This window comes from Amblyomma mixtum, chromosome 5 (genome assembly GCF_055824585.1).
Source record: "Amblyomma mixtum isolate Tamu chromosome 5, ASM5582458v1, whole genome shotgun sequence".
In the NCBI taxonomy this organism is placed as follows: Eukaryota; Metazoa; Arthropoda; class Arachnida; order Ixodida; family Ixodidae; genus Amblyomma; species Amblyomma mixtum.
Window position 1 is genome coordinate 90,476,204 of NC_143016.1, and position 15,271 is coordinate 90,491,474.

Here is a 15,271-nt window from a genome sequence, read left to right on the forward strand (position 1 = left end):
CTATGGAGCAGAAACATGGAGGCTAACGAAAAGGGTTCAGCATAAGTTAAGTACATCGGAGCGAGCTGCAGACAGAAAAATTATAGATGTAACGTTAAGAGACCGGAAGCGGGCGGAGTGGGTGAGAGAACAAACGCGCGTTAATGATATCCTAGTTGAAATCAAGAGGAAGAAGTGGGCTTGGGCAGGGCATGTAATGCGAAGGCAAGATAACCGCTGGTTCTTAACGGTAACGGCGTGGATTCTAAGAGAAGGCAAGCATAGCAGGGGGCGGCAGAAAGTTAGGTTGTCGGATGAGATTGAGAAATTTGCAGGAATACGGTAGCCGCAACTGGCAAAGGATAGGGTCAGTTGGACAGACATGGGAGAGGCATTTGCCGTGCAGTCGGCGTAGTCAGGCTCATGATAATGATGATGATGATGTCATATATAAATAAACAGTTCCGAAAGTACAAGGAGAGGATAGCGACCGCCGTAGTCTAAGTGGAAGAGCCCTGGACATTATATTTCATATTTTTGTGCTCCTTCCCAGAGACTGAGTGGCCTTCGCTTTCTTTTTATTTAAAAAGCTATAGCTCTGCAAGCTAAAAAGCTCGTATTCATCCACTGAAATATGGAGTAATAATTAAAAGCTTGCAGGAGGTTACCACTGAAGAACGCGGGATTCAGGGACAGCTCCTAGGTATTTCTGTTTTACGATATGTTGAGGTAGATAATAAGAGAGCGGTTTCATATCTGAATTGTTCTAGAGCGCTGTTTTTATAGTTTTTCACACATGGTCGCTTTTCGACTGGCTCACCTTTCCAGTCCCCCGCTTTAGCCGGGTGGCGCGTTTGGGAGCACCTGCTGCAGATGGACCGTGTTATATTCCTCCTTGTCCTTCCCGAGTAACTACCCTGCGGGCGATTCGCGTTGCAGCTTCTAGCTGGTTGCGTCTTCTTACACTTCTCCACGCCCTCCTCCTTCTGTGGTAACCACCCTCCGTACGGTTGCCGTGGTAAACACTACTGGTTACACCTTTCAAAGCTCTCGCCATACCCTCGTCCTTCCAGGGTAACTACCCTTTACCTGCTTCCCATGAAAACCACCTACCGGTTGCGCCTTCTTACACCCTCCCTCTTTTTTGGTAATTATGCTACAACTGGGGATTCCTCCGCTCTCGCGATACGCTTCTCTTTCCACTGTAACCAACCACCGGATAGTTCCAGTCTTAACCACACACCAGTTACGAATTCCTCCACTCGCGTCATACACCTCTCCTTCCACGGTAGCCGCTCTCAAGTGAACCCAGTGGCAACGCACCTAGCGGTTAAGCCGTCAAGTATAATACACTGCTACTGATACTACTACGACAACGCTAACTCCCAAACGGGCGGTTAACAGCTGTCGCTGTAAAAATATTGCGGTGTCGGGGAAGAGGCATTACATAATCTCTTATCTATTCCACCATTTGAAATTGTTCATTTGGGTGTTTTCTGTGCACGGAAACTCTTGCTTGCAGTCCCAGTGCATTTCCTTTATCCGGCGATGGACACCCCTTGCTTAAACGCTCGTCTGTACGCGAAGAACAACGGCCTGCAAAGAGACCATAGCAGCGCCGTACTTGAATTCTGCCAGCCAGCCTTCTTCGCTGAGCCGAACGCCACCATGCAGTTCCTCGACGTTGGATGCGGAACCGGCGACTTCACGCGTGACTGCCTTCTTCCACGATGCCTTCCATGCCGAAGGATTGTCGCCATCGACTGTTCCAAGGAAATGATACAATTTGCGAAGCAACACTTCGCTCACGAGAAGGTCGAACACTATGTACTCGACATTGGCAGTGACGTAAGCGATTTCATCCGTGACTTCGGTCAGTTCGACCGAGTTTACTCTTTTTACTGCCTTCAGTGGCTGAAGGATCAAGGCGCTGCGCTGAAAAACATCGCCAGGCTTCTCACTTCAGACGGAGAATGCCTTCTGATAATTCCGGCAACGGGGCAACCTGCCACAGTTTGGAGCCTTCTTGCTAGCATGGACCGATGGGCCAAGTATTCGAAGGTAATATAGCGATCCTTTGTTTTGCACGTTGATATAATTAAGCGGCTGTTTTTCTGCGTCAATCTCCGTCGGTTCGCAGACTGCATGGTTCGCAGACGTCCGCATGAATGCCTTGAGATCGAGCTAAAGAGTTGATGACATACAGATATAATACAACAACGGTGACATCAGAACCGCACGTCTCCCTCGGACAGCTTTTGCTGTGTAAACGAACATACGGGTATTTCCGCAGAGCACCTCACAAACTTGGTTGTTTGCATAATTATAAAGAGACGCATTTCCATGTCACGTCTCCTGCTTTTCTTTTTTAAACGGAGTTGCTCAGCTAATCTACTGGTATGCGGAAAAAGCGGCTAACAAACGGTACATGCCCTTGTTACGCATCAACGTTGTCTGCTTATTACACTGTCTGCTTTACAGTGGTGATGAAATCTGCCATCACTTTGATACGAGTGAAGTTTTCGCAAAATTTAGCTACGTCCCAGCCGGCGGCAGCTTGGCTTGTTCGTAGGTGCGGTCTTTGTTCTTGAGATCGGCACATCTGCACACGTAAGACCGTATAACATAGTCTTGTGCGCAGTGTCTACATCCTGTGCGCAATCGACGAAAAAGCCAAGCTATATTCAGAAGAGAGTCCGTAATCGACAACATGAGCTTAATTATAAAAATAATCTGGAGGGGACACTTAAGCTTCGCCTTAAGGGTACGACACGACAGTTTTAACGAGTTCACGTCTATATTCCTCGACGTTACATTCATAGATCACTGGAAATCTTCATACCACTACTGGCGCAGTGGTGTAGCGGGTAAGGGTTGCACCACTGCCCTGCGATGGCAGGTGCGGCCACCGGTAGGGCTTGTGAGACCCAGGTTGGTCGAGAAGAGCAACCTGCTCGCGACCAATGCTTAATTTAAATACCATTTGCCACAGTGGTCAGTTTCCTCACAATATGGTAGGGAAATTGTGATGACACTGCAAGGTCCTGTGGCCTAGAATGCCCACGTAGGTTTCCGGAGCGGCCGCTCCAGCTACGAGGCTTCGAACGGTCGCCAACGCCGACTCCGGAGAGTTTTTTCCGACATGGGGGCACTAACGCATTCATTTATAAATGAGGGAGATGACGAGGACACAGCTAATCTCACGATTGTAATCTTTGATGTGCATCGATACGGGTGCTGAAACTTGCCTTGCCATAAGCTCATTACCAAGTGGGCTTAATACCGCGGATTAAATGACAATACGGTGAAACAGGGGCTTCTATGCACTGCATCTGTAGGTGCTCACTTTGATTAAGTTATCTGAGAACACCTAGTTTCCCTGCTTAGTGCGCAGCGCTAATAACGCGGCCCTCATTGATGGAGTGCTTTGGTACTGATTGACTCCGCACGTTGTTTGCAGACGTTACTGGCGTTCGCTCCGGACATCCACTACATGACAGACAAGAGAGAGCAGATCCGTTTCATGTCGTCGCTGCTCAACAAAGCCGGCCTCACGCCCACTGTCTTCACACTTGCTAGGTTGGCGGCCTTCGACGGCTTAACCGAAGAGGAATTAGTAGGTAAGTGCGCGTGTTGGGGGAAGACAATGAAGTACTGCATAAACCATAGAGTTTCTTACTATTACCTAGAGGGAAAGCTGGCGGCGCTGCACTTCAGCCACCATGGACGCTCAAAGCATCATGGGGCGGTGAGCTACTTGTTGCGGAACAGTCGTAGTTTTTGGGGAGCACGGAGTGGCACTACTAAGACGTTTCATTCCGAAAACGCTGTTCGTGAGTGCGCAGACGACTTTCGCACGAACACAGTGTGCAAAACCCATAGTAGTGAAAACGCGACGACACACGACGCCAATAAAAGGCTTTACTTTTCTGAAATGCTATTAAAAACTTCTTATAGTGTTTAAGCAACAACATTTTTTTTTAACATATTTACTTTTAAAAGTACGCCTGTTAATCACGAAATATTAGTTTTTGTAGTATTCATTACTGGGCCAATAGGAGAGCTAGCCATGCCATATTTTGGGCGAACTTTGCACTTAAATGCTTTTCTGCTCGTTTGTTGCAATTTACGTACAGCATATTGAATGCTAGGACATTCTTGATTATCGAATAGCGTTTATTTTTGCATTACTTTTTGGCCACAAGTTGAAGTTCTGCAGTCGGTAGCTCACCGCCCCATGATGCTTTGAGCGCCCATGGTGGCTGAAGTGGTCTAGAGGGGTCTCCATGCAAACTCCCATAGACAGGCTGCCAGCTTCCCCTCTAAGTAATAGTGAGAAACTCTATGGCACAAACCAAGGTAAACGAAAACAATGGTAGCCAACATCGTAGTGGACGGGCCTAACTGCACAAAAATATTTGCCTCACAAAAGGGAACGCTCCTTAGCTCTTCATTCAATGTTCAATAGAGAAACAAAGACTCTTTGCCCTCACTAAGAGCACGTGGGAGAAGCACCTATAGAGTCCATTCCTCCTCTTTCCACGGATCATATGGCCACAGACTGCTCACTCTCATAAGCGTCTCCTCTCCCGAACATATAGCCCTGAAACGCGGTTTCACATAAACTGTGTCTTCGATATCCCCATCCGGGACATTCTTACTGATAGCACTACGTGTATCAGGCGTTTGTGTTCGGACACACGTTCGTACACATCCTGGGTGGAACAGGTTAAGTGGAACATTATTTGAAAGTTTCCATTTAGGTACTAGTTATTAGCCGAAATGCATGTGTAACCCGATTAGCAGCGACCGGATCACGTTACTATGGCAGGAGGTGAATGCGAAAGGTAGTTTTCGTTTACTGCATACTGAACCAGCAACGGGCAACGCCATCAACGCCCTTTACCTCGCGTCGGTGACGTCAGTTAGGGTGGCCATAGCGACTCTCGGTGACAGGCGCGATGCAGAGGTAGTTCCAATGCGAAAGGGAACAGTCAATTCGCACAAAATAACGAATTATGTTCTTAGTTCAACCTTAAGCTCAAAATGCCTTATAGCTATTATACGGCCAAAAAAAACTGCATAGAAAATTGAAACAATATGTGCCTTCCATTCATACTTATAGAGTAATCATTGTTTGAATGCTAACGCTATGTTCCCTTTCACGTTAGAGCTGCTTGTACGGTCACCATCGCCAGCCATTCTGGTGAGCAGTGCAGTAATGTGGAAAGATTGCCTCTTACATGCTCAAGCCTCACTCATAATCAAGATCAACCAAAGAGTGCTGTGAGAATTCAGACAAAATCATTTATTGAAAAGCGAGAAAATGGTGGAATGGAAGACGTGTGGAGATATTGAAATGTGAACCAAAATTGGGGCAATGATAGCTGAATTTTAGGGAGGTGTTTTAGTGAGCGTTATTACACTGCTTTCTAAGGGTGGGTTGGGACATTTCAGAATATATTCGTGCGTAAAGACGACCGAGCTACGCAGCATATGTGCGCCGTAGTGTTCAATAAAGCTTGGCTTGTTCGTACCATATGCTGGATGGTGGTTGGCTCAACGCAGGAATGACACATACGGTCCACTGTCATCTATGCGTTAACCCGAATACAGGCGTGAATGTCGTGCCTGTGCGTATTCGACGAAGTAAGAACATTGGGGAAACATGTGTATATCGTTGTAGATGATGAAAATATCACGCCTGTCCAGTCGGCTCAGGAAGTGTGAAAACTTGCAGTCAGTGGCGTCCGTTATGCAGGACACGAAAGAAATCGTGGTTTTGGGTGCAGACTGAACACAATGTCGCGTTAATCGGTGTCATCATACCGTATGTGCCGGAATTTCACCTTTTGACAAGTTGCCGCAATCACTTTCAGACACTTCGTGAGTTTAGGCAGGCAGTTTATTAGCTTCGCATTTGCGGCGCCTAGTACTATGCACCTCGCACTGGCGCTGTCGTACATAATGTAAAACTTACACACTAATGCGCTGCGCAAAACAGACGAAATGAGTCAAATAACAGTGCAAGACTAGTGCCGTCAGGCTTAGTTCAGTAAATAATGCCTTGCTAAGAGAAAAGGGAGTGACAAAAAAGATGCGCAAACCTGCATGCTTCTTCTCATGTACCATATTCAGACCATATACTAATTAATTCATGTTTGGCAAATTAAGAGAACCTACTGAGTGTAACTGGCACGTGGTGTATTCTGCCGGCACTTTCCATCTGATGACTAGTACTGGTGGCATACAAAACATTCAACCGCTGTCCGGCAAGCAATGGTTTGTGTAATTTTTAACGCGCGAGTGTTAAGGCTGAATTTAGTGGAAAGCTCGGCGTCGCACCGGCGACGTTTTGTCCGGAAACCCATGCCATGCGTGGATGCCTGGAATAAAAATAACTGAAAAGAAGATTTCCGATGCGGAATAAAGACTGGCGCATGTCTCAAACGTATTGAATTTATAAAGAGATTGAGTTTACGCAATTTCCATAGTTTTTTTTCGGGATTCGAACGCAGCTTTGAGGCACCATCCAGGCAAGCTACAGACCAGAGCACGTAGGCACGTTGGCTTCTCGGCAGTACAAGAGGGTGGGAAGCTGGAGATGACGTGCGCGTGGTGTTTGCCTAATTTGAAGCTTAGTAATATGGCAGTTAATGGACTCAACTTGAGACGTGCTATTTAGTGAGGCATTAATTTCAGTAACATCATGAGCGTAGACAGCAGTGTGGAAAAGTTGAAAGACAATAATGTGAAAACTGCGTTGTGATAATTGTGATAAATGTGAACAAAGAACAGTGACTACGTCTGAAGAGAAACCGCTGAAGGGGGCGATTAACGCAGTCGTGTCATACCCTTGAAGGCGGAGCTTAAGTGTTCCACTAACTCTTTTTTGTGTGGACCTAAATGAATTTGCAGGAGCGCACATGAGCCTTCTTCCAATCAACCACTTGGTTTCGGACAATGAGAGAGCACAGCTTCTGTCTGACGTTACGGCGCTGGTCCGACGGATTCATGGCCCCGAGACTGACCCGTCCATTTTCAGGATTTACGTCATCATGGCGTCTAAGCGGAAGAACTAGCCGCGTTTCCTGATTCAGAACAACAGTGTGAATTTGTACCCGACTTTGTGTACCGTTAACGGTGTAGACGTCGGAACAGCGGCGTTTGATTTCGTGCTGACAATAAATCAAGTATTCACTAAAAGATACAAACGTTTCATTTATGTAGTTTTCCCATTACGATAACCCGTTTGAAAATCATGGCGTATAGCGCATCCGGCTCTATTTCACACTTTCCACTCGCCTGTCTGTCTGACTTATTCCACCGAGAGCGAGGGCACGGGGCAGTGAAGAGCCAAATGAACCACAATGACATTGTCACCCTACCCCTCCCTCCACAGATAACGAAGCACACCATCCACATACAAGCATGCCCTAATGAAGCCCGCAATTACTGAGAGAGTCATGCACAAATCTATTCGCGCTTGAAATGTGCCAGTTAGTCAGCAGTGGTCTGCGATGTGTCATGACGAACCGCGCTGAGTATTTATATAGACCCTTCTAGACAAGCAAATCACGTTTTTTGAAATATAGGGCAGGTTCCTTATAAGCACGGTAGTCTGCAAGGTTGCACTACAGTGTGGAAACTTCCTGTTCCCCACGCTCTCTCTGCATTGCTACTACCCGAAAACTCATGGAATGATGCTTAGCCGCCCTTCTTTATCTTTAGCATGGAAATATCCATGCAGCAGCGCTCTTAAGATATATTCAAGCACTAAAACTGTGACAGCAATCTGATAACACTGGCGAACCACTGAGGCAGCGCGGCAAACGACGCTGTTCCGCGCGCTGCGATCCCCTCCTAGATTGGTTAACGCCATCGCCGAACGGCGGCGTCGGTTTCGTGAAAATCACCAATAGATCTGATCCGGAGAGCACTGTGCTGCCAATTTTTCAATGGCGGGTGCTGGAGAAGATTGAAAGCCCAGTAGGGAAAGAGCAAGAGATGCCAGAAAAAAAAAACAAGATGCATGCGTTAAGACACGAGGAGAGCAATGTCCTTAGCAATACAGATAATATAGTTAAAGTAGCCGGAGCTGTACACAAATCTAGACAGTATTCGATGTAATCAGGACGTTAATGAGACAGGCAGTAGCGCATAGCAATGGAAAAATCCGCCAGTAAAAAAAATATCTGCCTCTCCCGTAACCGAGAGTAGAGTAAGCATGAAATGTTTGAGGGCATAACACATTGGTTGTAGATGGTACTAGTCAAAATCTTGAAATTGGTCTAGTGTTCACAGCACACCACACTCTTCTTGTTGCGTCGAAGCGATCGCCTGCAGTAGTGCGGGCTTAGGTAGGCAGCCGCGAACCGTGGCGGCTGCCTACCTAAGCCCGCACTATTGCAGGCGCGAACCGTGGCGGCTTTGTCGCTTTCAGGAGTGGCCGCACAATCATGGTGTTGTCGGCAGGGGCGAGCAGTCTTCTGCTGTGGCGTATCACTCGCAAAGCGATCGCTTTCCGCAAGACGCTTCCTACCTCTCCTTTCATCAGGCTCCATTGCTCGGCTTAAACAGCTGTGACGGTGGCGGCATTGAAATGCAGGACGATACAGAAGCGTACGCGGACACGACGAGACGCAGGCCTGACAGGAATGTATATGCAGCGCGTTCGAATACTCCGCGAGCGTGTATGAATCTCCCTGGCATAGGGGGAAATGTCATGAGCTGAAAGCCCAGCGGCCGGTCTTTTACATGCGTGAGTGTGGGACCGCAGCGCCATCCTTGGGGACGGCGCGGAAGCGCGGCGCTCTTAGAGAGTCTCGTTAAATCTTGTACGGTGCTTGGATGCTCTCGTTTCCGTACCCGGATGAGTGTAATTCAGTGCCCGGATGTTGGCTCTCGGTCTCGGCGTGACGTCACCACACGGCCGACAACGGGAGCTAAAAGCATTTCATGCTTAATATCGGTGATAAGAGCTGCCCATGCGATTGGAGATGGTGCCCCACTTAGTGTGGCCTATAGTACCAAGGAGTTCGCTATAATCTCGAGACGAAGCCGCTTTGCCTTAGACCGGAGCTGCTGACCGGCTGGTTATCGTGTCAGGGCACGTTTGGCTCGTTTCCTAATTTTCCATAGGCGAAGGATAGAGGCGTCGGAGTAACCTGATCTCGAGCGGATCTCTGGTCGTAGAACCAGAGATGTTCCGAGGTTTTCGGATGCTTTTCTCGTGGTTCTAGGACTGTGCTGCATTTAGTTTGCCAACAGTGGGAGATAAAACGATTTCGTGTTTAAAAGATAAAAACAAATCAGACACACCGCCCTCTAAGGGCTTAACCCATAGTAAAATGGCATACAACCTCCAGCAGCAGTCGAGGGAGCGATAAAATTCTTGGTAAGCTTCAAGTCTGCAGACGGTAAGGCCATGATTCTAGCGAAGCCGTATACGAAACTGCACCGCTCGATCAACGTTATCCTCGAGCCGTTAAAATTTCCTCTTAGCAGAAACAAAACTCTCGTGCATCATGTGCTCGCTTGTTCAAGCTTGTGAGTAATAGAAGCAGCATTCGGGCAAAGCTTCCCTGCGTTTCCCCCTTTTTCGTTATTGAGGCACTTTGGTTTAAGGGTACGTTTCTCGAAATATAGTAACGATGTTGTGTTTGTTTTTTCTTTTAGAAGAGAAACGGCTGCGCTGCTCCGTTAGCAGCGCACCCAGCGGAGCAATAACGGCAGACGTTGTGTATGGTTCCAGCTGCGTCGATAGCTTCTCCGATAAATCTTCCTTGTCACTACTGTGGAACATCATGCCTTCTTGCTTGTTTTCCGCTCCATGAGGGCCCAATCAACGCTGTCTACGCGCGCTTCAGTGAGTTATAATTATCTGTCGTTTAAAGACAAGAAGACAAACTCTTCTGTCAAATAAATACGAACAGGAACTTCGAATGTGCAGTAAAAAAGATGGAAAAGTTTTGTTCAGCAGGACATGAGCAACACAGTAGGTTGACTCTAATATTTAAGGCAGAAATGAAATGTCTAACTACCATTCTGGCCGCCGCGGTGGCTCAGTAGTTATGGAGCTGGACTGCTGACCCAAAAGACGCGGGTTCGATCCCGGCCGAGGCGGTCGAATTTCGATGGAGGCGAAATTCTAGAGGCCCGTGTGTTGTGCGATTTCAGTGCACGTTAAGGAACCCCAGGTGGTCGAAATTTCCGGAGCCCTTCACTACGGCGTCCCTCATAGCTTGAGTCGCTTTGGCATGTTAAACCCAATAAAGCTAAAGCTAAGCTAACTGCCATCCCACCTGTTTTACATGCCTTAGTTCAACGCTGCGAAAAACCGGAAATTTCTCCTGGCGCACATATACTCCGGAAGGCAGTCAAGCAATCAACATGTTTCTTTCTACACTCAGTAACAAGAAATCCAGTTGGCGGAAGTGCCTTCAGACTCCAAGCGTGACTGCGCTTTGAACTTCGCCCTCCTGCAACCTACACGCATGAAGGTAGGTACGCATTTTTTTTTCGTTTGTGAATAATCTGTAATCAACCTCTGGCATATAAACCAAACATTTATGCTCAGTCAAATTTTGATTTCTCCAAACGATATAATAGATTTGATAAGCAGGGACACACGAAGAGCCGAAACAGCCTTATTCGCGGCCTTGTGCACGTCAAAGAAAATAAGTAAATGATTACAATTACAAGAACTCCATCTGAAACGTAACTGATTACTGTGGTCAGTTACAGCCCCAGAAAAGTAACTAAACGACTACGCAGAAGTAATCGATTACTAAAGGTTTATTTTCCTTCCATCTTTTATTCTCATAGCACGTGTTTACTCAAACAACAGGTACCTACTGAGCTTGCTTGATATTTTCGCAAACGTTGTTAATTTACTAGACCAGCTCTTTTTCAAAGTTTCCGTAGTTAATTTTCCCAAATTCTTCGGGAAGAGATCAGTAACTACACTCAACACTCTCTGAACATATGCGCTAGAGGTAAGGGCGGTCTTATAACGCGTGAAAACGTTGAGCTACAGATTGTAATTGAACAGTGCTTCGACCCTTGTGCCATAACCATCTAAAAGGCGTCGTACTTTGTTCTTGCTCCATGCTTCATGGGGAAGCCTCCGAATTGGGTGCAGTGGTAGCTAAGTTGCGGCGCTATCTGGCAGGGCAGAGGAGTCTCTACAGAGCGGTCACGTGATACTTCGCGGGATGATAACTGCAGTAAAAGACGGCGATCGCGTGCGATACTTCGCCGGTGCCGGTCCCCTGCCGCTCTTTTACGAATAAAGCACCCTCGCTAGCACCAGTGTTCGCCGTCAGGTTGAGGTTGCCAAAGCTTTATTGTTGGTTACAACTTGTTTGGGGCAAAAAAGTGACTGATTGACAGTAATCAGTTGCAGAAAAAAAGTAATTGAAGTACCCTGTACGTTTGCATTTAAAAAAAAAATAATCTTTTAATTACTAAATCACAAGAAAATGTATCTCAAAAGTTTTAACGAGCGCACGAGAATGAAACGAGGACTGAAAGAAGACACACACCACAAAGCGCCGTACGGCGCTTTGTGGTGTGTGTGGCGCTTTGTGGTGTGTGTCTTCTTTCAGTCCTCGTTTCATTCTCGTGCGCTCGTTAAAACTTTTGATATGTGTAACCAACTAGCCCGCCAGTTCGTCCTAAGAAAATGTAATTCATTACAAGTAATCATTTACATGCAACGCGGTATACGTACAACTCCGATAATGCGGCCTGAGAACTATGCTGAGATCCCTCAGCCCACGACAGCAGTAAGTGACCGTCGGCAGCGCTGCCCATCATCCTAAAAGACAGAACCAGGTTAAAATCGCTTGCTAGCAAAGTTTGCTGCCACCGTTATGAGAACATTTATTCTGTTCGTTGCACATTCAATAAAAAAAATAGTCGGGCAAATTCTCACCGCGGCGCATTTCTCGAAGACAACTATGTGCTCCAGAGTAGCGCTGTTAGCGCGAAATTAGCACTACTCATGCGGTTCCGAAAAAAAAAAGAGTTGTGTAAAAGCTCGGAGTAGCTCGGGTAAACTCGGGTTAGTTCGGAGTAGCGTCGCGCCAGCTGTAGCCAATGGACGGTGACCTTCAGGGGGACTTTGGCCCACGTGGAGAAACAAAATAAATACTGCCATGTCTGGGTTAAGAGCATGCGACGGCGCGAACAGATCAGCTTCACGAGAGCACTAGGTCCCTGCACGAGAGCACAACGCTATCGCAGCAGCTGGTCATACGTCGTGTTAAACAGCAACACACTCTCGCGCTGTGCATTGTACGTCGTCCTCTTCATCAACTTCTATCTGCGCCGCGAGCAGACCTCGATTGGAGCTTGACCTGAGTATAATATCGCCGCCAGACGTATCGAAGACCCAGAAAAGCAAAACCGTCTAATATCCTAACTTTGTGTTGATTACAAGATGTTTTCTAAGGTCATTTCTTCCCTCCTGTAGCCTGTGGTAATGGCCTCCATAGAAGCCAACGGAGACTGAGGTATTCGAGGCCGTATTATCTGAACTATTATCCACATCGCACGTTTGGTATTCGAGACAGTAGCAGATGAGGTCCCGCAAGTTTTTCTTGTTCAGATTAACCAAACAAAGGCCTTTGATAAAGTGCGTCACGATTCTTTGTATGACGTCTTTGAGCATGCAAACAAAGGGGATGCACTGCCTAATGGCATAGGAAAGAGTTACAAAAAGCCCACTACAAGGCTTATCGTAATCCAATAACTTATCAAACCTGTTTTACTTAAATCCTCTTGTTGGATACGACTGCCCGCTGTCGTCTCCGTTTTCTTTATATCTTGAGCCTCATTATCTAAGTACAATAAAAAAAAAGCAGGCATCCGTGCTCTCACTAGGTTAATGTAAAATTAATGGCTTGGCCTATTGAAATGATGTCGCCCTCTTTTGTTCCGACAAAGTGAGTGCGCTCGAGGCACGGTATTTAACTGGACAGTTTTGCGAAACTTCGGGCTCACCTTTTAACTCTCATAAACCAAAGAGATTTTGGTCCCTTCTCTGCGCCACAAAGGCAAATCATTTTAGTGCCATAAACTGGGGCTCAGAAGCAGTACAGTACCTCATTGTTCCTTTACGTGAGGTTCGCAATAGTGGGTCCAACTGGAATTGTGAAATTATACGTGTGAAGCGACAAGCGAAGACTTGAATGGGTCACAAACACTACGTGTTTGCACGGCCACAAGTGTGCAACATCTTCCAAGTTGGGAAGGTTCTCTACAGATTTCAAGCGCTGCATTGAGCGAGAAAGAAGGTACAAGCGCCGCGTAGGATTTCTGCTACCTTTCTGTCGCGCTCTTAATCGCAACTTATGCGTCAAGAAAATGTGTTTCTCATTCTGAGGTGCGGTGGAGCTGGCCTTCCACGTTTCTTTGTCCACGAAATCGTGTCACGGCTGCTGTTTTTTTTTTCGATCGGCCAACCACCTCTTTTCTGCACAGACTGCACGTTTTTGTGACGGAAGTCGGCGACAAGTCTCGCTTTCTTGGATATCATTTCTAACTGTGAGGAAAGTATGAAATATCGTAAGAAACCGTTGCGACTGCTTTCATGGGACCGGCCTCACCTTCCGACACGTAGCAAAACCTTGCTTGTAAAGTTTGTTCTGCGTTCTCAACGAGTACTTAAGACTGCCGTAGAAATCCGATCGAGTGCGTTTTCGTAGCGAAAGCTACACTACTATTGCTGGGACGCATTTCACCGCGAGCCTACGAATGCCCTTGAAACGACCCAGAGGTAAATCATAGCTAGTGTTGCTATGCACATATACCTAACCATGTGTGGACCATGGACCTCCTTTGACCTTAAAATTTGACCTTGACTTTTGATCTGACCTCCTTTGACCTTGAAATTTGACCTTGACGATTGATGTTTGATCTTGAACGTAGCATTGAATTTTGACTTTGCAAGTTGTCGGCCGAGGCAGTAAGAAAGCCATGTCGTAATCACTTCGTGTCAAGTGATTTAATTCACAGTTGTGATGACAGGTATGGGGTATATATAACCAGAGCAATGCCCTTGACTTAGTGAGACGCTATGGAGGAAGGAGAGCGCGCTGAGGAGCGCACGTCTGGTGAACTGCATCTTCGAACATTGCTGCGAGATGAACCAAAAGTTTCGATTTCATCTAGCCTAGGGTCCTAACATTCAGACTACGCAGTGGGGGACCACAATTAGCTTGGTCTAAAAACGAGAAACTCGCACGTGTACTTACTGCGTGTGGAAACGGTGAATGATTGATCAATATGCAGATCCCACCTCTACCTCAACCTCCCTAGCTAGGATGCCGCCCACCCACCAACCGCCATCCTCGGCCCACTTTTGTCCACCTTCACCCATCAGGTAAATTCTGTCGCACTTCACTCGGCTGAAAGTAAAAGCATCAATCTAATCATAGGTGGTAAAACCAACTACTCTTGCGGGATTGTCACATCAGGTGTCTGATCGACCAGTAATATTTTTTTCGGGATGCTATTCGAACAGATAAGAACGGAAATTTTCGAATAAGTTCACCTTCATGTTCGGCCCAAGCTTCGCTGTGCTTTTCAGACGATGTTCGTCTGAATTTTGCGAGCACGGGAGCTAAAAGCCTCTCAAGCCAAAACTACAAACAGCTAAGGCAGTACTTGGCAACAGGTGTACAATGCACGTTTGATAAAGGTGCTAGAAAGGTGTTTAATGCGCAGATGAAGACCGGCATTCTTTGCTATAATCAGTATTGGTATAACGGCACTCTTGTCAGAGTATATTTTTCGCTGAAAAGCAGACCGACCAAAACACTTTTCTCGCAGGAGGTTATGGAAGACACTTAGAGGGCCCTAAATTGTTTTCTGTACGCGGCGGTTCTTTGTCTTAAGATGAATTTTTGGATCACCTGTGAAGACCTGCCTACTTGATCGTGCGACTTCTAAAGTTGTTCTTGTGTGTAGCGACATACCGTCTCACAACCGTGCTTAATTTAACCACCTTGATGTAAGTCTAAGGAAAGAACAGCGTGTCAGCTCGAGCCATTTAAAAGGACTGCGCAGTAGACCTTTAAGCGCCCAGAGCCACTTGCATTTGCAATCTGCACACAAAAAGAGCTACCCCAAATCCTCTTTCCAGGGTTATGAAATCCGCGGTAAACAAAAGCAAACTTTTCTTTCAGAGCGTGCTGTCTGCGTTCGCATTCCTCTCTCCAAAACCTTGTGCAAACATGCATGCGTGAACAAAATATGATCACAGAACGCTCTATCCCAGGCCCCA

The 15,271-nt window shown here is 46.7% G+C and overlaps 1 protein-coding gene across 1 annotated transcript; it reads left to right on the forward strand.

The window, feature by feature from the left end:
• Positions 1-1,632: 1,632 nt before the first annotated feature.
• Positions 1,633-7,101, forward strand: LOC149342993 (juvenile hormone acid O-methyltransferase-like). Its single transcript, XM_089542271.1, has 3 exons — positions 1,633-2,040; positions 3,440-3,599; positions 6,898-7,101. The coding sequence occupies exons 1-3, from the start codon at positions 1,648-1,650 to the stop codon at positions 7,059-7,061; spliced, it is 717 nt and encodes a 238-aa protein (XP_089398397.1). The 5' UTR covers positions 1,633-1,647; the 3' UTR covers positions 7,062-7,101.
• Positions 7,102-15,271: the final 8,170 nt, after the last annotated feature.